The 25,768-nt window shown below is 58.9% G+C and overlaps 6 protein-coding genes across 9 annotated transcripts; 2 read left to right on the top strand and 4 right to left on the bottom strand.

Moving 5' to 3' along the window:
* Positions 1 to 46: 46 nt before the first annotated feature.
* On the top strand, positions 47 to 1,549 carry NDUFA2 (NADH:ubiquinone oxidoreductase subunit A2). 2 transcript variants are annotated; one of them, XM_082324012.1, is made up of 3 exons: positions 47 to 164; positions 304 to 509; positions 1,344 to 1,549. In XM_082324012.1, exons 1-3 carry the CDS (start codon positions 61 to 63, stop codon positions 1,433 to 1,435), a joined length of 402 nt encoding a protein of 133 aa, XP_082180138.1. In that variant the 5' UTR covers positions 47 to 60; the 3' UTR covers positions 1,436 to 1,549. The 2 variants fall into 2 exon arrangements, with proteins under 2 accessions (XP_082180138.1, XP_082180139.1); XM_082324013.1 differs by having other exon boundaries at positions 304 to 410.
* Positions 1,440 to 14,521, top strand: CD14 (CD14 molecule). Of its 3 annotated transcripts, none has more exons than XM_082324008.1 (2): positions 1,440 to 1,501; positions 12,441 to 14,521. In XM_082324008.1, coding segments are annotated over exons 1-2 (1,368 nt in total). In that variant the 5' UTR covers positions 1,440 to 1,499; the 3' UTR covers positions 13,807 to 14,521. The 3 variants fall into 3 exon arrangements, with proteins under 3 accessions (XP_082180134.1, XP_082180136.1, XP_082180135.1); XM_082324010.1 differs by lacking the exon at positions 1,440 to 1,501 and adding an exon at positions 10,833 to 11,494; XM_082324009.1 differs by lacking the exon at positions 1,440 to 1,501 and adding an exon at positions 10,833 to 11,370.
* Positions 1,653 to 3,040, bottom strand: LOC309596178 (transmembrane and coiled-coil domain-containing protein 6-like). The gene is made up of 3 exons (XM_082324014.1): positions 2,928 to 3,040; positions 2,516 to 2,683; positions 1,653 to 2,040 (listed from the first exon to the last, which is right to left on the bottom strand). Exons 1-3 carry the CDS (start codon positions 2,940 to 2,942, stop codon positions 1,903 to 1,905), a joined length of 321 nt encoding a protein of 106 aa, XP_082180140.1. The 5' UTR covers positions 2,943 to 3,040; the 3' UTR covers positions 1,653 to 1,902.
* LOC309596176 (transmembrane and coiled-coil domain-containing protein 6-like) lies at positions 3,023 to 8,562 on the bottom strand (the record flags this gene model as incomplete). The annotated part of the gene is made up of 9 exons (XM_082324011.1): positions 8,469 to 8,562; positions 7,674 to 7,798; positions 7,322 to 7,431; positions 7,006 to 7,189; positions 5,666 to 5,770; positions 4,916 to 5,001; positions 4,243 to 4,359; positions 3,441 to 3,552; positions 3,023 to 3,352 (listed from the first exon to the last, which is right to left on the bottom strand). The coding sequence occupies exons 1-9, from the start codon at positions 8,551 to 8,553 to the stop codon at positions 3,023 to 3,025; spliced, it is 1,254 nt and encodes a 417-aa protein (XP_082180137.1). The 5' UTR covers positions 8,554 to 8,562.
* Positions 14,522 to 22,109: 7,588 nt separating the features above from the next.
* On the bottom strand, positions 22,110 to 24,096 carry SLC35A4 (solute carrier family 35 member A4; the record flags this gene model as incomplete). Its single annotated transcript, XM_082324369.1, has 1 exon — positions 22,110 to 24,096. The coding sequence occupies one exon, from the start codon at positions 24,094 to 24,096 to the stop codon at positions 23,149 to 23,151; it is 948 nt and encodes a 315-aa protein (XP_082180495.1). The 3' UTR covers positions 22,110 to 23,148.
* LOC309596320 (SLC35A4 upstream microprotein) lies at positions 24,074 to 25,322 on the bottom strand. The gene is made up of 4 exons (XM_082324370.1): positions 25,284 to 25,322; positions 25,052 to 25,150; positions 24,692 to 24,878; positions 24,074 to 24,160 (listed from the first exon to the last, which is right to left on the bottom strand). The coding sequence occupies exons 1-4, from the start codon at positions 25,296 to 25,298 to the stop codon at positions 24,099 to 24,101; spliced, it is 363 nt and encodes a 120-aa protein (XP_082180496.1). The 5' UTR covers positions 25,299 to 25,322; the 3' UTR covers positions 24,074 to 24,098.
* Positions 25,323 to 25,768: the final 446 nt, after the last annotated feature.

Raw genomic sequence — 25,768 nt, forward strand, 5'->3', positions numbered from 1 at the left:
GGCGTTGCGATTGGCGGGAGCCGAAGGCACGCCCCCATGTTGTTGTCAGGAGCAGAGAAGATGGCGGCGGCGGCTGTGAGGGGCATCGGGGGCGGGCTGGGCCGCGGCCTCCGGGAGCTCCGCATCCACCTGTGCCAGCGCTCCCCGGGCAGCCGCGGAGTCAGGTGAGCCGGGGCCGGGAGCCGCGGGGCCGCTCCGCGGGCGGGCCCGGCGGAGGGGGAGTGAGGCACCGGCCTGCCCTCAGCCTGCCCGGCCCCCGCGGACTCAGCCACGAGAATCCGCCGTTCCTCCTTCCCTCCCCAGAGACTTCATCGAGCAGCACTACGTGACCCTGAAGAAGGCGAATCCTGACTTCCCCATCCTGATCCGCGAGTGCTCCGGCGTCCAGCCCAAGCTCTGGGCTCGGTACGGTGAGTGGGGGGTGCCCGCCGGGAGGCGCCACCTGAGGGCGGCTGGAAGCGAGCGCCAGAGCCCTGCCGTCTGCAGCAAGTGGGTGGTTCAGCGATTCGGTAAGGGACATTGATGGAGGGGGAACAGCTGCCCACGAGGCAAGGTGGGGATTGACTTCAGAGAAGTGTGTGTGACCTGGTGGGAGGCATAAAAGGGACCTGTGGCTCAGAAGGTGGTTTGCCAGCTTCTGACTGTGATCTCCCATGCCTGTAGGATTCCTATACAGAAAAATGTTTCTGTTTTTTCTTTGTTTTCACTGCGCTTTCAGTTAAATGCCAAGGAGCAAGCAGAAAAGCTCCTCTGTAAAAGCTTTGTTTTCTTCCTAAAGCCATCTGGCCTGGACAAAAATAAGTTAGAAATTTTCTTTCAAAGAGATGCAATGACACTTTAAGCACAAGTTTCCCAGTGTGAGCACAGGGGCCAGTAGAGCCTGCTGGTATAGCGCCTGTCTCTTGTCTGTATGTAACTTGCAAGGAAATATACCCCTAGGTAGGAGCTGCTGTAAGAACAGCAAGTTTTTAGTGCTATTTTACTGAAGTGTTGGCGAGCATCTTGATGTGAGCAGGCTGAAAGCCACCATGTTGCTTTGCATGTGGTGGTGGCCTCTGCCCAGCTGCTGCGCAGCAGAAGTTAACAAAAAGAGGTAAGGAAATGTGTTAGGCTGCATTGGCTTCTCTCCAAGGGAAAGGCTGAGAATAAAGAGAAGGTGGAAACAATAACCTGGGCACAGGGAGGCACACTGGAGAGCGGTGGGTGCGAAAGGGTGGTGATGGGAGCCTGGGCTGTGACACCAGTGGCGCTTGGGAAACGTAAAGCAGGGCTTTGGGGTTGCCCTTGCACCAGAAAGGGACCAAGGCACCTGTCCCCTCTCTCACCCTCTGTCTTTCCTGCAGAGTTTGGCAAGGAGAAAAGCGTGCCGCTGAACAACCTTACCGTGGATGAAGTAGCCAAGGCCTTGGAGAACATTGTGAAAAGCAAGGTGTGAAGACAGACAGTAAATATGCGCACAGAATCATGCTGAAGACTTGACTGATGATCTTTAATGTAAAATGTGTGTCTTTAACTTATCAATCACATAAATGCAACGTGCTTACCATGAGCTTCGCATGTTGGGTTTAAAGCCAAAAGGAGATGCTGGAAGGAACGGCTGGTGCAGCAGGGTTTATATCTACCTCCCTGGCATCAAGAGCCTGTCTGGCCAGGTTGCAGCTCAGCTCTGCCCCTGCACCAAGCTCTGGGGAGGCACAGGGCAGCCTGCTGGTAGCTATGAGGTGGCAACAAGGACGGAAACAGCTGTGTCTTGCCAAGGATCACCATAACTGTGCAGCCAGCACTGGTGCTTACAGCTGGCCGTTAGACCCCTAACCAGCCCTTGGGAAAGCAGGGCACAGGGTGAACAAATAGTTTACTCCTCCTTGGAGCGCAGGGGGAGAAGGCAGACAACATGGCATGTCAGGGACTGAAGGCAGAGGCTCCCAGGGGCTGCCCGACCATATCCAGCAGTGCTCGTGCTCGCTCCTGGAGTTCTGGGGTGTTCTGGTGCTGCTCAAGGGCCCGGTGCCCACCTTGCCTGACGAAGTCAGCAGCAGCCTGTGCGAGAGGAGAGGGGTGGGAGCTGGCTGGCTGCTACAGCTGATCCTGTCTGCCCAGAGCCAGCACTGTACAGCCCAGGTAACAGGGTTGAAGGAATTCCCCAGAGCCCTGCCAGACACTAAAGTCCCAAGCGAGGTAAATCCAGCCATGCTGATCGCTGGCCGGGAGTGCACAGAGCTTGAAGTAAGCACAACTGAATCAAAGGAATCCCCCCATAATAACCTCAAAGGGTACAAATAACCTGCCCAAAAAACAGTCATTGTCAACGAAAAGGAACTCCCCAGAGACACAAGAAGGGCTTCCACCTGCTGCATTCCCTAAGTGCCCCCCTTGAGGCATGTGTTTGGGTGCTGAGGAGTGGGGGTCTAGCGTGGCAATGACTGAAGGTAGTTATTATTTAAATAATAATAGTCCCCATCCTTGGCTTTATGATCTCGTGCTTCATTCTGGGGCAGGCATCCCCCACTCTTACCTCTGGCCAGTGCAGGAAGAGGAGGTGCAGCAGCTCGAGGCACTGCCCCACCACTTCGGGGTCGGGCAGTGCAAGGGTGGGCAGCAGCAGGGGCAGGGCCGGCTGCTGGTGCAGCTGCTGGCAGTAGGCTGGCCCCTTCTCCGCTATATTGCACAGAACTGTCAGGACCTGGATGGAGAAGCCATGAGAGGGAGTGAGCAATGAACACTTCGTTAGTGGGCAGATTCCCAACAGGCTTAGGAGGGCTCCAAAGAACTCCCCGTGTCCTCCCTGGAGGTCCTGCCAGGTGCTCCCCCAAAGCCATCTGCTCACCAAACAGCCAACCTCCAACTTGAGCACTATGCATGCAGGGGTCATGTTCCTGAAAGTCCAGCGCTTCCCCCCAGACCTGGGGCACAAGGCAAGGTCTTACCAATACACTGACCATCTGGGAACAGGGCAGGAGCTGCAGCAGGGCTGGGAGCAAGTCCAGGGAGAGCAGAGCGGAGCAGAAGAAGGGCTCATCGGCTAGGGTGAGCAGAGAAGGAACATGTCAATGAAATCGAGGTTTCTGAGGGAGGTCTCTGTAGACAAGATGCCACGAGTCTGCCAGCAATCAAGGCAGGTTAAACCACAACACAGCAGCAGCTCTGGCTCTGCTGACAGCCCGGCAGGACGCTCACCCGTGAGGTTGTTCAGCAGCCAGAGACACTCCTGTATGATGAACGGATGCTGCTGGAGGAAGCACTGCAGGATGAGGAAGAGGGCAATGAGCAGGCGTTCATCCTGGATCTGGATTTCGCAGCCCATCTCCTCTGCAAGCAGGTTACTGAGACACCGCACTACTGGGCAGACGAGCTGCGATGGTGGGAAACACAAAGCCCTTTAGCTGGACCGCATCCCCACAGCAACGCCGAGAACGGCCAGCATCCTGCCCACGTCTTACCAGCTCCAGGCCCTCAGCGGCATCTTCAGGGATTTCAGAAGCCAGGTCGAGCAAGAGCGAGGTGAGGGCAGGCAAGGCCCCCAGCGAGAGCAATGCTGCGTTGGCTGTATGGCTGCAAAGGGAAGGGAGAGCATGGTTGTTCTCAGCATTCAGAGAGGGAAAACTGCTGCAGCCCTCACCAAACAATGGGGCCTGGAAATTTGGAGCGCTCTCCTGAACCACCATAGGGCTTTTTTCATGTTTGAATAGCAGCTTGTTTCTGAGCTTATGAGAACGTTTAAAAGCCCATGGAAGACAGAGCCACTGGAATTATCTGTGCAGGTGTGGAAACAACAGCCCCGATCCTTCTTTGAGTACCCGCACATTCCTTTCTGCTGGGGCTGCTGAAAGAGATGGCACTGGAGCAGCCATGCCAAGGCAGGCAGAGATTGTTGGCAGCAGCCAGCCTGGCCAGGTACACTGGGCCAACCCCAGAAGCGCAAGGATTCAGGGAGCTTTCCTTGGGAGTGTGGGGGACAACTCCAGATATCGGGAGGTTACTGGGGGGGTGTTCAGAGGACTAGGAACAGCCTCCTCAGGTTTATCACCTGTTATCACCCTGTAAAGGAACTCAGTGATCCTGCAAACAGCATGTGTGTACTCAGATACGAGAGCGGGAATGCCCAGGATGGCAGGGAAATTGCTTTCCCAAGGGAAAGGGGCAGGGGGAGGCAATCCAGGTCCCCTTGCAGGACCTGAGCCTTTGTGCTTCTTTGTTTGGCTGCCCCCAGGGAACTCAAATTGAGGAGAAAAGTGCATTTACCTACAAATGATGTAGTGGAGACACCATGCGAACTCTACAGCTGCTCCTATCCCAGCCTTGAGGCCAGAGCAAACCAGTTGAAGCATGTGCTGGGGGAGAACAGAGTCCAGAACCAAGCTGGGGTCAGAACAGCAGAGTTAACGGAGGCACAAGCTAGAATACAAGCAGGACAGACAACTGACAGGGAGACAGTAGCCCTGGCCACCAAGCAAGGAGCTGCTCTCCCCCATTCTGGGGGCCACATGCTCCAAAAACACACCTGGAAGAGACTGCAGCCTCAGGCACCACTAAGGCCCAGCACAAGCTCTCCCTGTCCATGGCAGGGCCTGGGGGCACTCAGGACACTTTGGCTGGGGTCACATTTTTGGCACTGGGGGCTGTCAAACTGATCTTTTCCTTCACGGGAGGAATACAGCCAGAATTTCCCTGCGAGGCTACCCGGCGCAACACTGTCCTTTACTGAAATGCCAGAGCTGTCTGCTCAGATGAGGCTGAGGGAAAAGCGTCAAGCCCCGCGCCCTGACCTGCAACAAAACCTCCGTAGTTCTGGTAGGATTCTGCTCTGAACTATTAATATCACTGGGATGGGAAAGGCGTCACTGTCCCTGGCATGCAAATACCACGACAGCCCCCAGGGCCCATCCTGATGCAGGATTAAGAGGCTTGGACTCACGGTATGATCTCTGTGGGGGCTTCCTTGGCTTGGAGGAGCTGCGAGAGGACGTAGCCCAGACCTTCCAGCACAGCCTCATGTGGGGACTGCAATCAAACAGAACAAAGCTAATCCCACATGACAGAGCCAGGGGATCCCAGGGTGCCAGCTCCCGTGCTGGTGAGAGGGCGATACCTCTTTGTAACAGCAAACCAAGCAGCTGAGCAGCGCAGTCTCTCCGTGCCCGGAGAAGAGGGGGCACAGCAAGGGACCGGGAATGACAGAGCAACCCGTGGCCACACCAAAGCTGAGCTGTCCCTCCTCCCCACACTCACATGGGCTGCAGCTGTAGGGATTCAGGAGCCCAAACACAGCAGCAGTGCTGCTTTGAGCATTGAGATCTGCAAACGACAGCCCTGCTCACTGTGTTGGCCTCATATGCCTGCTAGACCCACAGTGTGCAGAGGGGAGAAGTCTGTAGCTCCCCATGTTACAGACTGTTTATCGGCAAGCCACAGTTACGGATGTGAGAGATTCAGCTGGAGAAGAGCACAAGGTGGTGACCTGAGCCCCGAAAACAGAGTGCAGGAGGGCCCATGAGAGACCCTCACCCGCAAGGGAACAGCCCTCTGCAGAGGGGTCTCTGCCCATGGCCACAGCTGCAAGGCGGGCTAGTAACTCAGTACTGTCAGTCAGCATCTAAAGGGCATAAGAAAACGTGTCTTTCTGGGGCAGGGCAGGGGAAGAGCGTGGCTGAGCTATTTCACCCACCTGGATGCAGGATGCCAGCACTGGAATGATGCCCTGAGGCAGAAGTTGCTTCCTCACAGCTTCACTTTCTACTACCAGGTTCCCCAGCGTGTACAAACACAGCTCCTGAAACATGCCCGAGAGAGCAGGTCACCTCCTCCGTGCTCCCCAGCGGAGCCCTGGCCAGCCCGGGCAGCCAGCAAGGCCTCTAGGTCCCTGCACCCCAAGACGAGGGCACACAGTTCCCCTGAACAGGGCAGAAGCTGTCTTCAGAAGGGCAAACATAGATGGATACTGCCAGACTCTCCACCTACCCCGTTCCCAGCTGTATCAGCTTCAATTTATCTTTTTTCTATCTGGCTCAGGTTGGGATCTGATTACTTCTACTTTGGAGGTTTTTCAGGCTTCTAATTATTGCTATGACACTTCCCTGAGACTCTTCTAATTCCACATTATTCTCCTGGAGAGTGCGATGTGCTGCATTAAAATGTGATCATCACCTTGGGGTTGCTCCCCGTCTTGTTCCTTAGCTCTGATCCTGTCTGCTTCTCAAAGGAGAACAGTGGGCTGCACAAGGCGCACTGCTCAGCAGCTGGCAAAACACACGGGTGTCCCAGAGAGACTCCAACTGTTCGCTCCTTTGCCTGGATCAAACTGCACAGCTTGGAGCCACAGGCGCTCTGCTCTTCCTCCTGACCTGGATGAAAGCCTGCCTGCTTATTGCATGGAAGTAAGCTGACAAAGTAGCTGTCCCTGCATCCCAGCCTGCAGCTGCTCATTTCTTTCACTTTTCCAAGATCTTTTAAAACAGCTAAACTTACCTGCATCTAGTATTTCTGCTTTACCCGCCACACAGACACCAAGGTACCTCCTGTCCAGGCCCAGCCTGCATCCAGAAGCCAGACCACACGGCTGATGATGGAGTCCAGCTGCCACAGCCTGCAGTCCCTGCTTCCCCAAACGGTGCTTGGAGCTGAAGAGGAGGAACCCCTTGCAACTGGGGCAAACCACTGCGTCCTGGGCTGTGGCAGGAGGATTTGCCTGGCCCGGATGAGGCTTGGGAGGATTTAAGAGCAGCTGCAGCTACCTGGAAGGGGGTGCAAACATGATGGAACCAAACTCCTCTTGGTGTTGGGATGGGGCACAATGAAGGGGGTCTCCGTATTTCCAAGACTTGGCCAGACAAAGCCTCACTGCCCTGGGCTAGCACTGGGGACAGTCCTGCTCCAGAGGGTCCCTTCCCACCAGCACTCCTATGTGAGCCATGTTAGGCTAAGGCTGGCCAAAAGAGGTCAACACCCAACTGCTACCAAAGGATTAACAGGTGCCAGAGCCTTGACAAACGTAAGCACGCATCTTACCGTGAACTCAACACTGTGTCCTGAGAGGTAGGTGAGGAGATAAGAGGTCACTGGCAGACATGCCTCAGCCACAGCAGGGTCACTGGAGTGGGAGAGCTCGTGGAGACAGCGGGCTGCCTCCATCTGCATGTCAGCCAGGCTGCTGGTGAAGAGCCCGATGAGTGTCCGGATGCTGCCGTCCAGCCTGGTGGAACCCAAAGAGTGCTCTCACCTCCTGCCTTCCCACCCTGGGCCACACACCAGCTCACCCACACAGCACTGGGACAAAGGGCCACTCTGGACACACCCAAGATAACAGTGCCAGACCTGGGCTGACCTGACAAACTTCTGCTGAGTCTCCTTGTTCTGCAGAGCCCAGCGGAGGCGGCTGAGTGATCTTTTCCTGTCCCCTGAACCCCTCTGCATGCCTCTGAGCAGCTCAAGAACCTATTAAAAAATTAAAAGATGGGCAAATTTCAAGCAGTGCCAGGGTTAAGATTTCATCCATTAATCCTGGAGGCAAAGAAACCCAGGCACAAAGACAGTCATAAAGAACTTTACTGTTTCTCACTGAGTCTGGCAGTGACTTGGAAGACACTCCCAAACCCACCCCACCCAGGCTCCTCCATATGCCTAGAGGCTGGGAAGACCCTGGGGGCTCCCATCACCACGAACATCATGCTCTTCACCTCATCCTCTGAGAGAGGGTCTGGCACCATCTCTGCTCCATGCTGTCCACCCTCCTCTGCTGCGGTGTCCTCCCGCAGAAGCCGCTTGCTGACCAACTGCTCCTGCCGCCGGGCTTTCCTGAGAGCTGTGATCAAATTGGTCATTGTCACCACCTGCCCAGGTCAAGAGGCTTCTCCATCCCACCAAAGAGCCTCATTCCTTTTAACAGGGAGAAACTGCCAGTTCCTCCTCATGTCAGCCGGGGGTCACACGAGGCAGTGACCGCATTCGGACCTTGCACGCTGCAGGGCTGCAGGGACAGGCACGCATCAACGCGTGAAGCCACGGCTGGGCAAACCGGTATGAAGGCAGGACAGAGGCATAAGGACCAGAGCAGCCGCACTGGGAGGGACCCAATGATGGTTTTAGGTAGGCGAGACCTTGGAAAAGCCAAACCTTAGGGAGGTGGCTGAGGAACAGGGCATCCAGGGCAGGAAAGCCACGTGGATTTAAAAAAAATAAGGCTGTAAAACGCTTCCCCGAGCGGGCAGGGAGCCCACAGATGCCAGCCATCCCCTCCGAGCCGGGGATGTGCGGCCAGGCGGGACGAGGCGCCGGTCGGGTCCCGCTGCGGGGCGGAGCTAGCGGCCGCGGGGGCTGCCAGCAGCGGCCCCGCCACCCGGGGGGTGCCACAAACCCGCCCGGCCCCCCGGTCCCGAGCGCTCTCTCCAGAGCCCGGCCCCGGCCCCGGCCCCGGCCCCGTCCTGCCGCGCTGCCCGCTCCCCGCCCGGGCAGGCCCCGGCCCCGGCGCGGACCTGCCTCTCGCTCCCGCCGCCGGGCCCGCAGTTCCTCCGCGCCGCGGCCGCTGGCCCCGGGCCCGCGCCGCCGCCGGCCCCACATGGCGGCGGGGAAGGGGAGGCGGAGGCGGCGGGGAAGAGGAGGCGGAGGCCGGGCCGGGGCGGGCAGCGAGGGAGCCGGGCAGGGCCGGGCCGGGCCGCGGGGAGGAGGCCGAGCAGGGCCGGGCCCGGGGCGGGGCGGCGGGAGCGAGAGGCAGGGCCGGATCGCGGAGGCGTCGGCGGGGCTGCGGCTGCTTTGCCGGTTCCCGGCCCCCGGAACGACACCCCCCCGCCCCCGGCGGGTCCGCCCGCAGCCCGGGGAGCCCTGGGGGCCGGGGACCAGGCGCCCCCCTGCCTCGCCAGCTTCCAGCGCAGGGTCGGCCCTTCCCGGGGCGGGGGCTCTGCGGGGGCACCCCCCGCCATCCCGCTGCTGGGGCTCCAGGAGGGAGCTTGGCCGGCCGCCCTGCGTGGCCGGGGTCTGTCATGGGCAGGACGTGGTCACCCTCTTCGGAGCGGCCACGGCACCGGCGCCAGGGATGGGGCGCAGGGCATCCGTGCGGGGACATAGACACGAGTGTGCATGGCGGGGGGAAACCCGCCAGAGGATGAACTCCTCTGGTCTTGCAGGGCTGAAACCAGCCAGCCTCCAGGCTCAGGCAAGGTTTCTGCTCACACAGGGCTGGATTGCATGTTTATTGAAGCAAAAAAAGCCCAGAGACTCACCAGAAACATGAGATAATGGAGTTCAGTGTCCTGGGATCTTCTACGGTGGTGACGAGAACAAGAAAGTCATCACCCAAAAGACGGCTCCAAAACCACATGTCTTTGAAGCGGGGTGTGGCTGGTGTCCTGGTTTCAGCTGGAATAGAGTCGATTTTTTCTTCCTAGTAGCTGGTATAGTGCTGTTTTGGATTTAGCATGAGAATAATGTTGATAACACACTGATGTTTTAGTTGTTGCTAAGCCGTGCTTACACCAGTCAAGGACTTTTCAGCTTCCCGTGCTCTGCCAGGTGCACAAGAAGCTGGGAGGGGGCACAGCCAGGACAGCTGGCCCAGACTGGCCAAAGGGCTATTCCATACCGTATGGCGTCATGCTCAGTCTATAAACTGGGGGGAGTTGGCCGGGGGGCAGCGATCGCTGCTCGGGGAGAGGCTGGGCATCAGTCGGTGGGTGGTGAGCAATTGTATTGTGTATCACTTGCTTTGCATATTATTGTGGTATTTTATTATTATTATTATTATTATTACTACTACTACTACTACTACTACTACTACTACTACTACTACTACTATTCTATTTCATTTTACTTCAATTATTAAACTGTTCTTATCTCAACCCATGAGTTTTCTGACTTTCACCCTTCCAACGCTCTCCCCCATCCCACTGGGGTGGGGGGAGTGAGCGAGCGGCTGGGTGGTGCTTAGTTGCCGGCTGGGGTTAAACCACAACAAGGAGCCACTGAGGAAACAGAAGAGCTCATTTTTCCCCAGAAAGCCATTTGGGGGAATTTGCAGCTGGTGGCCAGGAATGAGCAATTAAAAGGTACCAGGCCCAGACAGTTAGAGCTGCCAACTTCACCCCAGTGAGCAGTGAGGAGAACTCAGAAAGGCAGCTATGATTTTTCCACTATGCACACAGGAGTGGTTTCATGTAACCCGAGAATGGAGAAGAGGAATCATAGAATTGCTAAACTCCTCTGCACAAGGAATTGCTCAAGCAAAGGCAGAAAAAGCGGTGCAGCACTCCGCCTGAGACGCCAAGAACAAGAAAACGGGCTGCAGTAGATGTAACGACCAAAAGGAGACCTTCCCTTCATCCACCCCAGCAGGAGAGTGCCAGAGCATGTGGGACAGGCAGCTCCTGTCCCAGATCTTCTTGCATTGATAGTGTCTTTCTGCAATGCTGCATTAACAAAAAACTGGGAATTGCATCTTCTAGCCATGCATTTTTGTTGCCTTTCTGAAATCCAACATAGGCAGAGAAGTCCCTGGGTAAGAAAAGGTCTCTGATGTATCTTTCCAAATGCCTGGTGCTCTCTGCTCACTGATGGGGACCATTAACATTTTGGCATAGGCACAGCCACCAGCTGCCTAAGGAGCATGGGGCAAGCGATGAGAGTTCCTTGGCCAAGCCAAGTAGCCAGGTTGCCAAGGAAGCCAATCTTGAGTGAAGAAGTGCCCTTTACAGTGTTTGGCTCTGTGCACAGTGGATGGGAATTTGTCCTGTCCCCATCCTATGTGAGACACAGGCATTTGGCGATGGCCTGGATACTGGGTATGACAGTCTCAAACCCTTCTGCATTGCCTCCGTCAGGGTGCTCAGCACCCAGTGGGCTCCGAGGCACAGCAAGCCCAGAGCATCTGGAAGAAAAGGTGTATTTGGACTGGTCCCCAGAGTGCATTTAAGGCACCTTTACCACACTTTCTTCCCTGATCCTTCCTAGGAAAGTGAGCAGCATTGGCACTTAGACCAAAACCCTTCCTAGCCCACAGCTTCAAGAGCCCCTTGCTGCAGGGAAGCGAAGCAGAAGTCACTGGGGCGGTAGCTGCGTGGCGCGTTGCTTCCCGTGGCACAGCCAGCCCCGTCCAGCTCAGGAAGTCACGCAGCGGGAGCAAGGGCAGCACCCAGGAGCCTGCCCCAGGTGCCCGCCAGCCCTGACAGCGTGGATCTAAACGCAGGCAGGACGGGCTGCGGAAGCACCAACGGCAGCTGGAGAACACCTGCAGGCACTGAGGTCTCATCCGGCTGGAGGCAAGGGAGATCAGGCGCAGGAGAGAGCTTAGCACTTGCAGAGCCTTTGGCACCTAAGCCCTGGATTTGAGAGCAGCTAGAGGAAGCAGCCGTGGGGCAAGGAAATATTTCAGCCGTGAGCTGGCTGGTGAGTCACTGGACAAACCTACCCCTGCTTTGTGTTGCCACCCCCAGCAAGGGGAGCTTCGCACCAGTGCTGGAGGAGAGCTTCTTCCCGGGAGGGGGGTGCAGCCCCGTGACGGCACAGAGAGGTAGGGAAAGCTCCGTCCTCAGAGGTTTTTGAGACACGGCCAGGAAAAGCTGTGGCTGATCGGGGCTAGTGCCGTCAACAGACCTGCTCGAAGCAGGAGGTTGAACTGGAGACCCCCAAAGACTCCTTGCCACGGCCCCGGCTGGGTGCTCGGACAGAGCTGAGTCAGCACATTCTTAGGAGCCTTTAATCTTTGCTTGCTGCTTTTTTGCAATCTGTTGATAAGACTCTCCCGTCAGCTGGACAGCAAAGCAATACTCGGTGCTGACAGGGATGCGAACAGACCCTCAGGAATTATTTTCTACTGTCCCCTTGGAAGCTGGTAATGAATCAAATTGCTGGGTGAGAACAAGGAAAATATGAAACCCTCTGTTGCAATTTCCTGCCCCAGATTACAGCACGCCATGCAGAGAAACAAACAGATCTGTGGCTCTACCGTCCTGTGCTCAAACTGGCTTCACTGTCTGTAACTCAGCATTTCTAGTTCCTCCTGATCCGTGGAATTTCCTGGTCACTTAGGCACGCGAGTCTCTGCAGGGAGGCAGCCCAGGCAGGAAAGCACAGACCCCGGCGTCTGGTGCCTTGGGAGGAGCCACCCTGCCTTGCTGAAACCCTCCTTTTGGGGTTTCGTGAGACCAGGGCCACCGACTCCCTGCCGAGGAGTGGGTGGAAGAGGTGTAGCTTTTGGGTGTTTCACGGGTGAAATGGGCTGGGAGCTTTGCCCTGAGTCGTGGCTGAGTAGCCAGGTGGGTGCTGATGGGGTGCACTGGACCCATGCAAAGGGCAGCTGGGCAGGAGTGGTGAGGGCAGTGCTGTGTCCCTGAGGGGTGGCTCTCTGGGGCTGAACCTGCCCAAGTCAGCCCTCCTGTTGGCTGGATCTGAATGGTCCCCTCAGCTGCCACTGCCACAAGAGTGCTGCCTGTCACCATTGCTCTCCTCATTTCTAGGCTGTTCACTATGAATGTGGCTGTTCTCCTCCTCCTGGGGCTGGGGCTGTTGGAGGCAGAAGGCAGGTGTTTCTTCAATCGCACTCAGGAGCACTGTGTGTGCTACAACCTGTCCCAGGAAAGCCTAGGCAGCATCATCCAGTGTCTCCCAGCCTCTGTCGTGGAGTTTCGGGGGGGAGAGCTGGAGAGATACGCAGCCTTCCACATCAGTGGCCTGGACTCCTCCACCATTGAAATGCTGGACTCCCTTGTCATCAGGAAAATAATTTTTGGTGATCTCTTGGTGCCTGAGATACTCCTTGCCCAAGTCCTGAGGTTCTTCTCCTACACCCGGGTGCAGGAGCTGGTGTTTGAGAGCTGCATTTTCAAGGGAAGAGGAAACTGGGCTGAAATGACTGGCCAGAACTTGCCCATATTGTCCCTGCACTTCCACAACGTGACATCTGCCCCACTGACAGGCCGCGAGCAGGACCTCTCTAGTCTGAGCAGCTGGCTGGAGACGCTGCAGGAGCTGGCTGTCACTGGCTCCCATGTCACCAGCCTGCCCTGTGGCATTGGAAGGGTGTTCAGAGCCCTGCGCTCCCTGGACGTAGCACAGAACAGCCTTGGGGATGAGAGCTTGATGCCTGCCTTTTGTGAGGGGGCTTTCCCTCAGCTCCAGGTACTGAGTCTGCAACGCAACAACCTGACATCCTACCACAGCGTGTGCAAAAGTGTGCAGCTGCTGCGTGAGCTCCAGCATTTAGATCTCAGCCAGAACAAGCTCATGGCAGACCCGTCCTCCTCCTGCCAGTGGCCAATGGCCCTTCGAATTTTTAACTTGTCCAATACTGGCTTGGATGAAGTCCTCACACCTCTGCCTCCCAGTCTAGAAGTGTTGGACATGAGCTGCAACCACCTCCATGCTGTAGACATCTCCCTCACCTCCCTGAAGAAGCTCTTCCTGAGCCAAAACATGCTGCAGGCTGCCCCATCCATCAAGAATTATGCCATGTTGGACACCCTCCACCTGGACAACAACTTGATTACAGAGCTGCCATGGGATGAGGTGAAGCTCCTGAGGCACTTGTGGCATGTGGATGCAGCTGGCAACCCCTACAACTGCTTGTGCTCCGGGGCCGGGGGGCTCCAGGAACTGGCAGGCATGGGGCGCCTTGGGCAGGGCTGGCCCCAGGGCTACACGTGTCACTCCCCACCTCGCTACCAGGGCAGGCTGGTGAAGGACGTGCCGGTCTCGGTGCTGCAGTGTAACAGTGCTGCGGTGATTGCCCCTGTCTGCATTGCGCTTGCCCTGCTCGGCATGGGTGGGGCCATCTACCTGGTCAGATCCAGGCCCGGGCTTGTCCGGCCCTGCCGCCGAGTGTGAAGGGGACAGCCCCAAAGGCTGCAAGGCGAGGAGCTGCATGGGAAGACTCACAGGACCCCCAAGTGCTGGTGAGGGGCTCTTTGGGTGTCCGCAGTCCAGGCTCCCCTGTGGAGCAGGACTGTCCCCAGCATTATCCCACAGTGGCTGTGGCTTTGCCTGTCCAAGTTTTGGGAAAACTCCCCAAGCAAAGCCCCTTGCTCTGCTCTGTCCCAGGGCTGCACCCTCCCAGAGGGGTTTTCTTTATGGCCAACTTTAACTCCCCAAGCCCCAACATGCACCCATTGCCCCTGTGATATAATCTGCCCTGAACAAGAGGAGCTCAGTTCCATCATATCTGCACCGCTGCAGGTGGTGCTCAGATGCTGCAAGGCTCGCTGGGGTCTGGTGGTCCCTGCCCGGGGACTCACCGTGACCTTGTAGCCCTGTGCCTCCCAGCCCAGCCCTCCCTGCAGCCTCTGCAGCCCCTCTGCTGATCCTCGACCTCTTCTCCACGGCTGGGCCATGGCTGTGAGGATGTGTGGTTTGTGAGGCTGTCTGCTTAACTGCTATTCAGCATAAGAGAAAAACCACAAAAGACAGGAAAATTAATGAATTAAACACCCCTATACAAAAATGAGCAGGAGGTAACAGAGACAGCAACCAAGACCCAAGCTCTCAAGGCGCTGATGGACAAGCCCCCCAAATGTGACCTCGAAGAGGTTCAACCAGAAACTTTTTGACTGATAAGAAGAAAACGGGTTTATTCTGGGTTCTGGGTTATTCAGAAAATGTCTCATAAGAAATAGAAAATTGATTTTGGGATGCTGAGGAAGACTAGGGGATTGTGCAAAACTTACTGGGGAACGCTTATGGGAAGGATCAAAGGGAGGATTGCGATGGGTGGGTGGGGAAGGAACAAGCATGGGAAAATGGGGATGGGGAAGAAGGGGACTGGTCGTGGGTAGGCAGTGCTTACCTGGCCAAGCCTTGCGCTTCGTCCCCATGGTCCATCTTGCCTTTTCATTAAAATCTATTCCTGGGTATTTTTTGTGTCACCTCACTATTCTGTTCGTACGCACGTGCATGTGACCTGTGAGCAAACACAGGCTGGACTAGCTGGCGGGTGAGAAACCAGTGTGGAAAGAGGCAAGGCTGGAGCTGGAGAGTGGCTAAACAGAGCCGAGCATCCAGCCGTGGATCTGTGAGGGGCTTGGGGTCTGCTGCACGTTCAAGGGCAGATGGGTGTGCACCTGCCTGTGGGTCGAGGGTGGGGGTGTGGGGTTGTCCCACCACCCCACATCAGCCCTGAGCAACTGGAGGGGAGGGATGGGGCCGTGCCACCTGTGTGCTTGTGTTTGTGGGAGCGCTGTTGGTGATTAGACGGGTACTAGAAAAGGTACTGCTCTGCTTGTGTTGACCCGTGTGGACATGTGTACACCAGGTGTCTGCATTTGCATCTTGGGAATTGGTGCTCAGCCTTGCTACTGTCTGGACATGGGAACAGGGAGCAGCAGCTGCTGTCTAATAGATGAGGAAGGAGAAATCCCTGTGTCCCAGAATCCTAGGACTCGCTTTCCCTTAGCAGCACCCACGTGAGGCGCAACCCCACCTCTTGCTCTGCTCCTGATGGAGCCCCAGGTGCTGCTTGCTCCATTTGCAATGACGGCTCATATCCAGCCTGGCATCACCCTCATGCCTGAAGACATTTGGGCAGGCAGGGGCTCAGGGAAGCAGGGGCAGCCTTGTAATCTCATTCTATAGGGGGAATGGTGGCAGACAGAGGGGCACGTGTGCATGTCCTCATTGTGCCTGGTCCTGTCCAAATGCAAGGGGCAGGGGCTGTCCTGGGACCTCTCCCCTGTCTCCCACAGTCTGCATTTCCACAGAACACAGGGATCTTCAGCTTCTGCATTTCCTTTTGTGCTGCTTTCTTGGTATGACTGATCTCCCATAAATGTGATTCTGTTTGTGGTTGCTTCTGGTGTCTAGAAAAACCTTTATGATAGTCCAAGTTCCCTCATCTCCTGTCCCCAGCTTGCAAGATGTCCCTCTTGGAGTCAGGAGCACGCCAATGGAGGGAGTGGGTCCCAGCACCCAACTGCTTCCCATGGCCCTGCTGACTCCTTGGCCAGCCCGGCTCAGCCTCCAGAATGTGGTGCCTCCAGGCTGGACTTGGTCCCTGCCTGGCTCTGCCCACACGACTGTGCCTGACACCCATTAATAATGCAAGGGAACACGATATCCCCATGTAACCCCATCCCCTGCCCTGTCCTAAACAGCAGCTCAAGGGCTGCCGGTACTGAGCTAGCGATGGACGCTGGGGAGGTGAGTGCCGTTGTGGAGGACATCACAGGGTGGTTTGGAGGGATCGGGCCCCTGCCTTCGCTGCGGCATGGCCAGGCGCTGCCCAGCTCCCCAGGGGTTCATCCAGCTCCTGGCAGGTGCTGGGTGCATGGGGCAGGACCCGGCTCATTCCCCCTCTGCCCTGTGTCCCGGCAGGCCGAGCGGGATATGTGTGTACGAGCAGCTGTGGGACTCCACCAGGCAGCAGGTAGAGCTGGGGCTGGGGACACCTGCCTTCAGCCCTAACCCCCATGCCAGGGAACTGGGCTGGGGTGGCAGCCACAGCTGCGGTGGCACTGGGACCACTGGCCGCGCGTACTCCCCACCCTGCTGGCTCTGAGCACCGTGGTCATAGGGGGAGGGCTCAGGGATGATGTGAAGCCCTGAGACCTGGCCCCAGGCTGCAGGGAGAGACAGCGCTGGGGCAGCTGGGGATGACCCCCCCGCACCACCCCACGCTCAGTGTTTTCAGGGCCGGGGGAAAGCTGGGTGGCCAGCAGTGAAGACCCCCTGCAGCTTCTCTTCGCTGGGAAGGAGGTCCAGGTGAGAGCGGCAGGGACCTGGGCATCAAGGGGATGAGGGTCCCCAGGGAGCCAGACGGGAGCAGGGGGGCCTCTCCCAGCCACCTGCCATGCTCGGGATGCAGATGAGTGCTGAGGTCTTGGGCTGATCCTGCCCTACACCCCTATGGGCCCCTCTCTTGTGGAGGGGCTCCTGGGTGTTATGAGATAGCAGGGGAAGGGAGGGGGTCTCCCCCCACCCCTGCCTGTGCCAGGCCCTCCATGCCGTCCCCCTGCCATCTCCATTCCAGTGTGCCCAGTCCCTCCTTTAGCCTACCTCCTTTGGTCATACCAGTATGGGGGAAAGCTGAACATTATCACCCTTCCTCTCTCGTGCCAGGACAGCTGCTTGACTGTTGATGGCATCTTCCGCTTGGATGCAGGACAGGTATTGTGAGCCCCAAGTCCTTCTGCATCCCTGTCCCCAGCCAGATGAGCCAGGGACACGCTGGCCCAAACCGTAGGGTGGGACATGCTGGCCCAAGCCATAGGCTGGGACACCCAGCTGTGGTCCCAAGGCACTGGGCACCACTGCCAGCTCCTCAGGTGTCGCAGGCAGTGCTGGGAACCTGGGACTTGGTCCTATGTGTGGCTCTCCTGGTGTTTCTCACCCCTTCCCTGTTTCCTCTTGGGTGCTGGATCATGGCTGCTGTGCTGTGCTGCGCTCTCTCTGGTGTGCTGTGCACCACTGTGCCATGCCATGCCATGCCATGCCATGCATGCTGTGCATCTACACTGTGCCATCCATACTGGGATACCTGTGATGTGCTACCTGTGCCATACCATCTGTGTTGTGCTGTCTGATCTGTGGCAATGCCCTCTGTGCTGGGCCATTTGCACTGCGCTGTCCATCCTGTGCCGTGCTGGCTGTGCCATGCTGGCTGTGCCATGCCATCCCTGCTCTGCTGGCTATGTCTCTCCTACCAGGAGAAGGTCCTGGAGTTGGCAAGACCCCAGCTGGCCCTGGTTCCCCTTGGCTACAGTGTGTCCCTGCTTCTGTGGGACCCCCATGGCCCTGGGACCCAGCTGCCATTCCAGAGCATCATTTGGCAGGTGAGTGCACAGGGCATGGCAGGGGAGAGGTGACAGTGCAACTGCACAGTGCTGGGCTCCTGGGTCATCCAGCTGACCCCAGTCCTGCTGGTATGGGTGAGACCCAGTCACGGATGCCAAGAACTGACGGCTCCCAGCTTGACCAGCTTGTCCCCAGGTGATCGACACTGTCTTCCAAGAACTGGAGGCTGTGGGGGATGATGCACAGAGCCTGCAAACTGTCAGCCTGGTCCAGGTAGGGCAGGAGCAGGGCTGGCCAGGATGCCATGGGGTGGGGGTCCTGTTTCCCCTCTGCCCCTGGCCGGACCCTGCTGCACCAAGGGGCATGTATTGCCCCAGTACTGGCATCCAGTCCCCTATGCTGGAGGGTGACCAGGGGCTGGACACTTTCGGATCCCAGGTTTTCTCACCTCTTCACAGGACTTCCCAGGCATGGGAAGCCTGGGCTGCCCATGGGGCATCTCCCAGGCTCCAGCAGCATGGTGGGAATGGGGGAGCCCTCTAACACCTTCCTGCCCACTGCATGGCTGGACTTTTCCTGCCAGCCACTGCTCCCCGTGGCCTGAAGGCCCCTCCCACGTGCGACTGATTGTCACAGGAATGATGCCAGCTCTTGCCACCAGGCTGGGCGCTGCTCTTGGCTCTGGGATGCTGCCAGAGACCTCCCAAGTCCCTCAGAGGGGTCTGGCATTCCCAAGGCTCTGCCTTTCCCTGGCTCTGGGGGTGGAAAAGCTCGAAGTGACCCTGAGATCTCTCCTTTCCCAGCCCTTACCACAAACAACCTGGGGGCTCTGGTGAGTGTGGGATGCCAGCAGCCCCCTCTTTCTCCCCTCCCACCTAACGCAGCCTGTTCCAGGTCTGCGCCCCCGACAAAGCCTGGGACCTGCTCCGTCCTGATGGCCGAGTCCTGCAAGTGATGGATGTCACGCCACTGGGCCTGTAGGTACCTGATGCCGTGTGGCTGGGCAGCTACTCCTGGGTACCCCAACATTGACCATGGGGCTGGGCAGAGAGCATGGTGCCCCCCCTCAGGGGGACCGGGCATGCAGGAGACAGGTGGATGTGACCCTCCCTGCTCACTCTTGTCTCTCTCTGCTTCCAGGATGGTGGAGGAGGCAATGGAAATTGCCGTGCCCGATGCCCAAACTGCCATCAGTGTCTATGCCTGGGGGCTGGGTGCCATCCCAGCACTGCAGCCCCCCACAGATGGGCGCTTGGCCATGCAGGGGTGAGGGATTCAGCCAATATCTCGCAGGGTTGGGAAGGATTGAGTCACAAGGTGCCAGGGCTGGCTCCAGGCACCACTGCAGCCCCGCTCACATGCCGGCCTCTCCCTAGCACCAGCAGCCTCTTCACTCTCACCATGGAGCGGGAGCTGGAGGGCGGCAGGCGACAGCGCTCCGCTCTCAGGATCCTGGCATCCCCTGGGGCCCCCAGGCCCTGCCCTGAGCCGTACGTACCAGAGCTCCGGCTCTGTGCTGGGGCTGAGCCGGGGCCCCTCTCCAGCACTCCCGTGGTGCCTGCTGTGGGGTTGGTGGGGGATTCGGTACCAGAGGTGAAGCAGGAGAGACCCAGATACGCCAATGGGAGCCCGTGGCTGGGAGCCACGCCTCAGGGACGTGGGCTTTCTCCCAGCATGGCTAACCCATCCTCAGGCTCTCATGGGTCAGGGCTCAGCCTGCCTGGGCGTGTGGGTCCCAGCCCCACCCCTCTCCCGGGTTGTCTCTTGCCCCACACGCAGGGCACCAGCTGCCGGCCACCCCCCACCTGACACCAGCTGCCTGCCCTGGATTGTTGAGCGGCTGCTGGAGGGGAACAGCCTGACGTTCCTGCTGCTGTGTGTGACGCTGCCAGGTAGCCCCTGGGACTGGGATGCTGCTTTGGGCTGCCCCTTCCCTGAGGTTTCCCCCCGACCCTGCCCCACGCCTGGCACTTGGTTGCTGGCCACTGCCCCGGGACACCTGCAGTCATTGGAAGCCAGACACCCGCTCCGCTCATCCCCATCAGCCCTGACCCCGTGCCAGGCACCGGGATGTCCCTGTGCTCGTGGACCCCTGTGGTCCCTGCCCAGGGCTTGCTGCTCCCCCAGACACCTCCAGAGAAGAGATCCTGGCGGCCCTGGGGCTAGCTGAGCAGGTGAAGGGGCTGGCCAAGACAATCTCAGCCACTCTCTGGGACCCGGCGCAAGAGGTTGCAGCACGTCGAAGGGAGATCCGAGGGCTGTGGACGGAGCTGCTGGCTGGAGCTAGCCTCCCAGACCAGAAGATGGCTGTGGCACAGCTGCGGAGAGCCCTGCAGGAGCTGCAGGTGAGGAAACACCCCTGGCCACCAGGTGGGACCAGGATGGCACCGATTCCCACCCCTGTCGGATGAGATCTGGGCTCCGTCCTGCTGTCAAGACCCTTGTCTGGCACTGAGGGCAGGGGCTGGGGGCTGCCTGCCAGGGAGGGCAAGACGGTGGGGGTGGGATGTGTCCCTGGAGCTGTGCCCTGCCTGGAGGTCTCCAGCACCCCAGCAAGGACCCCCAGCCCCTTTTTCCAGGTGCTGAAGAGCCAAAGGTGGGAGAAGAAGCAGGCAGCGGCCGAGGTGCTCAGGACAAGTCAGATATGCCAGCCCAGTGCCAAGGTGGGGACAGTTCAGGCCACGTCCCCGTCATCCAGGACAGCCCAGGTGCGGGAGAAGCTCTGAATCCTGGTTGCATCCCCATAATGTCTCCTCCTGCTCCCACAGGACCGGGTCTCTGCAGGGAATACAGCACCAGGCCAGCAGCCTGGGACCCAAACACCCCTGACCAGCGCCAGCCTGGAGCCAGCAGGTCCGGAGCGTGGGGACAGGCACACGCCCCAAGCCTGGGTGGCCGATATGTGGGCACAGAGCATCGCTTTACATGGTGGGAAACAGCTTTGCTCAGGGCCTGGAAGAGGCCTCAGTCCTTCGTTTAAACTGACTTCTTCAGCCCTGCCACATCACACTTGTTCTCCTTCCTTCTCCCCACCCAGGAATGGGTGCCAGCGAGAGCGGTCAGGGAGGGGACAGCCAAGCCCTGGGGAGCACAGGTCAGGGCTTGCTGGAGGAGCCCTCGCCGAGCAAAGCGCCACAGTCGTGGCCACTGACTGAGGGCGACACGGTGAGTAGGAGCCCACGGGGTCCCTGGCTGCTGCTCCTGGGCAGGGGGAGCACCCAGGGCCTGCAGTCCTCTGCACTGGCAGCACTGGGTCCCCAGGCTGTCCGAGCTGGCTCTGCTCTCTGCCAGGCAGGGAGCCAGTGCCAGCCACGCCCATCCCTGGAGGTCCAGTATGCCCTGGCCAAGGCGCAGAGGCAGCGGCTGTGGGCTCAGCACTGCTTGCTCCTCCAGCGAGAGCTCGGGGATGGGGCAGTGCCAGGCCAGGAGGCAACCAGGGAGGTGGGCATGGGAAGAGAGCCCATCACTGCGGGCTCCAGACTCTCCTCCTTCCCTGGCTCTGCTCTCCAAGGGCAGGGCAGCCCCAGGGAGCAGAGACACCCCAGAACTGCCCTGTCCTTGTCCCTGTCCCCTGCAGTGGGACACAGCTTGCTGGCAACAGGAGGTGGCCACACTGCGCCTGAGCCTGGAGGCAGCACAGAGGGAGAGAGAGGCGGCCGAGTGGGACCTGGAGGCCTTGCTGCAGAGCCATCAGCAGGAGAGGCAGGCCTGCAGGCAGCACCTGCTGCAGGTGGGCAGGGAGGGCTAGGGATGCACCTCCCGGCTGCCAGGGCCATGCCAGGCAGCCCCAGGTGTCCCGGCAGGTGCTTCGGGACCAGCAGCGCCTGGCAGAAGAGCAGAGGGAGGCACTGGACCGCCAGCACCGGGTGCTGCTGCAGGAGGTGCTCCGGGATGCCGTGGAGCTCGCCGCACACAACCAGCAACTGCGGGAAGCCAGACGGCTGGGCACAGCCGATGCTGCCACACAGACGCCCTGAGCCAGCATCCCAGGGTGGTGGGCACTGCTGCCCTGGCAGGCAGGCAGGATGGGATGCCTGCAGACTCCTGCCACCTCAACCCCTCCTCCCTCGAGTGAGCCACCAGCCCTGATGCCAGGGGACGGTCCAGCCCCAGCTAAAACAGTTACAAAGGGCAAGGCCTCCCAACCTGCCTGCTCTGGCTGCTGAGAGCTGCTCCCTGCAGAAACCTGGCTCCAGGGAGGGTGCTTGCTGGCAGAAGGAGGGAAGTGCTTCACCCCTTTGCCCCCACAGAAAAACCCTGCACGGGCAGAGTGGGCACGGTGGAGGGCTGGTGGCCCCCGGGCTGCTGCCACGGGGAATAAAGCGGGTGCCCGTTCACTGATGAGTGTCATCAGGCTCAGACATGGCCCTGGCCCCCAAACCTCTGCCAAGCGAAACGGATGCCTTCCTGCAGGGAGGACAGACACACTCGTGCTGTTGAACCACAACTTTAATAATCCCGTCCAGAGCCAGTGGTGACTTCTGCCTGCCAGGAACTCACTAGCCACAGCATTGGTACAAATTAGGGTGCTGTCTCCCTTTTGGGGAGCAAGTGAAACAGGTCCCACATCCCCCTATTCCCCATCTGCTCCACACAGAGCAGCGACACTGTGCCTGAGAAGGGGAAATGGGGCCTAAGGACAGCAGCCCTTCAGCCAGGGGCTGGGGCAAGGTGGGCTGAAAAACCACAGAGAGAGGTGGGAGAAACACCTCTGGCTGTGGCATGAGTCTCTCCAGGCAGCAGCACCCACCCCGATGCAGATGGCTAGTACCTCTCCAGACCCTGAGGGAGAAACCCTCTTCCTCACCTCACTAGGGGCTCAGAGTGGGCATAGGCCGGGAGGGGGGCCACCTCCCACAGCACCGAGGCTCCCCTAAAGCCAAGGGCTGGGGATCAGCTGGGCACATTGGATGGACGTGGCCCCCCCGCCACAGGGAAGCCCCATCCACAGGAGTCAAAACAGCATCAGACCAACGCTGGCCTGGCAGCGATCGTGCAGCAGGGCTGCCTGCATGCAGAGCCCACAGCACAGCGGAGCTAACCACTGCAGGAGCATTTACAGGCACAAGAAATGAGTGCGCTCTTTGGTGCAGGGAAGATGGGGGAAGCAGCTTGAGAATGTGATACACCACATGAATGAGGTGTTCAGGACCCATCCTATTGTGCAGGAACCCCATGGCACGGAGCCCGGCCAGGCTGGAGCAGGGCCCAGCCTCACCCCTGGAATCAGGGACAGGGCACTCTCCCCCTCAGCTCTCCTCCTCCGGGGGCCCCTTGCTTCTCTTGCATGCACCCACCAGTAACGACTCCGTGCAAACAGTAGTGTGGGGACGCTGACAGCCAGAGCACCGCTGTGCTTCCAACACCAGCCCCAGCGCAAGCACTTAACACCCCTGAGGAATGACTGAAGACTGCCCTGGTGTACATAGGGTAGGAAGGTAGCAGCTATGTGACCCCATAGTACAAGTAAACAGCGAGGCCGATGCATGAGATGGCAATGAAGAAGAGGAGGGTGAGCTGCAGGTTGAAGAGGGTGACGGACAGGAGGGCATTGACCAGGATAGAGCAGGAGATCACGAAGAGCCTGGTGATGTTACTGCTGTGCTTCATGACCACAGACATGATCAAGCCATTCAAAGCCTGGCTGACGACAATCACCAGCACCCAGGAGGAAAAGCCCTCCAAGAAACCACCCTCTGTGCTGCTCCAGAAGTAGCCGATCAAGTTGAGCAGGACCCCAAAGAAGTAAAGGAAGAGGTTCTGAAGGCTGAGAGGCAGTGCCTGGGTTTTCAGGATGGCTTCCGTGTAGACAGCAGACAAGCCTGATATCAGGCAGTACACCGAGATCAGCACCAAGCCCACCAGTGTGATGTGCAGCTGCATCTTGGATGGGTTGCCAGGGTCCTGCAGGCCACCACAGCTGTAGCTCACCCCAGCAGCCACCAGCAGGAAGAGAGCCAGCCATTTGCGCATGGTGAGTCTTTGGCGCAGGAAGAGGCTGTAGAGGAGCGCGGTGGTGACAATCTTTAAGTTACTCAAGATCTGGTAGGTGCTGGGATCCATGAAGAGCTGCATGTGAACCACCAGGTTGTTGTTGGCAGCATAAAGCAGGGCAGAGAGGGCGAAGGGGGCAACGTGGTGCCACGACACCGCGACTCCCAGCAGCTCCCGGTTCCAGGTCAGCAGGAACAGGAGGGAAAACACCAGTTTTGTCAGTTCAACAAGAACCACAACGGATGTGGAGCTGAAGGGGATCATCCCATCCACCTTGCACAGGGTCAGGAGGGGAGCATGAGAGCCGTATATGGCTACGGACAAGACCAGCATCAGTCCCCACAGCCCCCTCCGGAGCACTCGGTTTGCAGAGCCAGCAGCACTACCAAATATCACCATTTTCAGGCAGTAGCCAGCAAGGGCAAGCTGCTATCAGTGCAGACAGGCCAGACAGACTCGCACCCTAGAACATTCAAGAAGAGACCAAATACCATGAATTTAATGAGCCTGATTAAAACAGGATGTTACCTGCTACATTTCTGATGCAGTGGTAGAGAATGGTTTTGTCTTTCGTTAGGAAGAGAACTACAAGCCTCCCCAGGAAGCCACACAAAGCATGTTCCTAGGGCAAAGCATGCGCTTGGCAGAAGGGCGTACGGGTGGTGAGCGTGATGACATGTCACAGGTAGCCTTTCAGTCCGCAGGGGCATGGGGAGAGGTGACAGGAAAAGGCAGCTGGGAAACCGTCGACTGCTGATGCTTCCAAGCTACTGTGGGTTAGCAGAGTGATCACCGCTGTCACGATGCTCTAATAAATACCCCATAACCAGACCCGCTGATGTCTTGCAGTGATGTGGTGTAAAGCCCTTTTCCAGTGGAAAAGAATTGTGTACGTGACGTGCCCCTGAAAGCCCTAGGAATCTCCTGCGCCTGCTAACTAAGGAGTACCGTTCCTACAGTCACTGCTGCCAAAGGGCTCCTTACTAGTCCCGACCTTTTTTCAGTGAACTGAAATAGTCCTGGACTGTCTTTTCAACGTTGGGGACAGCATAGTTCTGAGCGGCATATATCCCTGTGCAGGTCCCAACCACGAATCCCAGGACGGCCGAGAAGCGAAGTTTGGCTACCAGGTAGCCTGCCAGGAAGCCTTTGAGAAAGGGTGAGGCCAGCAGAGAGCCATCCTGCAGGGAAGAGTAAAGAGTGAGGCCACTGGGCAAGGTGGGCTTGCACAGGGAATGCAGAGCAGGGCCCTGCCCCAGGGATTTTTTTTTTTTTAAACCAAGCCCCCTCAAGACGGGTGCCTGGTCCGCCCCGAGGCACACGGGTGGCCACACCGGCGGGGGACGCGCGTTACCTGCCCCACGCCAGCGTGCACCTCGTCCTCCACCCTGCGCTGCAGGCTCTCCAGCTGGTCCTTCAGGAAGGCGAGGTCCTTCAGCTTGGGCAGCGGGTCCTGGGGGAGACACGCAGGCTGATGCCCGGCAGCGTCCGGGGACAAGGAACCAACCCAGCAGCTCCCGCGGCCCCGGGTGCGCCCGGCCCGGCCCGGCCCGGCCCGGCCCTGCTCGCCGCACCGCCCCTCTCACCTTATCGTCCGCCATCTTAGCGCAGGCGCTGCCCGCCGCGCAGGCACCGCCCACCGCGCAGGCGCTGCCCACCGCTGATTGGACCGCAGGGAGGCACGTGACGCCTCGCGCGCCCACCCCACCCCGCCCCACCCGCCGCCAGCCCGCTGAGCGCCATCTTGAGACGGGGCGGGCACTGGCGGGGCGCCGCCATGATGGCGGGGGCGTCACCTCCCTCCTGAGGGCCGGCCCTACGCCGGGTGCGGGGGCGGAGGCCGAGGCCGAGGCCGGTACCGAGCCCCGCAGAGCGGGCTGGACTCCTCAGAGCGCCTGCCGGGGCTCAGCCGCCTTCGCGGCCCCCGGGCTGGGGAGTTCTGGCTGCCGCTGGCGCGGCTCCGGGGAGCGGTGGCTGGTGCTGGGGAAGGAGCCCTTGAGAGGAGCTGTTTGGCCCGTACATGTGGGAAGGAAGGGCCTCGGCGGGGCTGGGGCCTGTGGCTGCTGCTGCC

Source organism: Platalea leucorodia (assembly GCF_965183815.1).
Source record: "Platalea leucorodia genome assembly, chromosome: 11".
Classification (NCBI taxonomy): Eukaryota; Metazoa; Chordata; class Aves; order Pelecaniformes; family Threskiornithidae; genus Platalea; species Platalea leucorodia.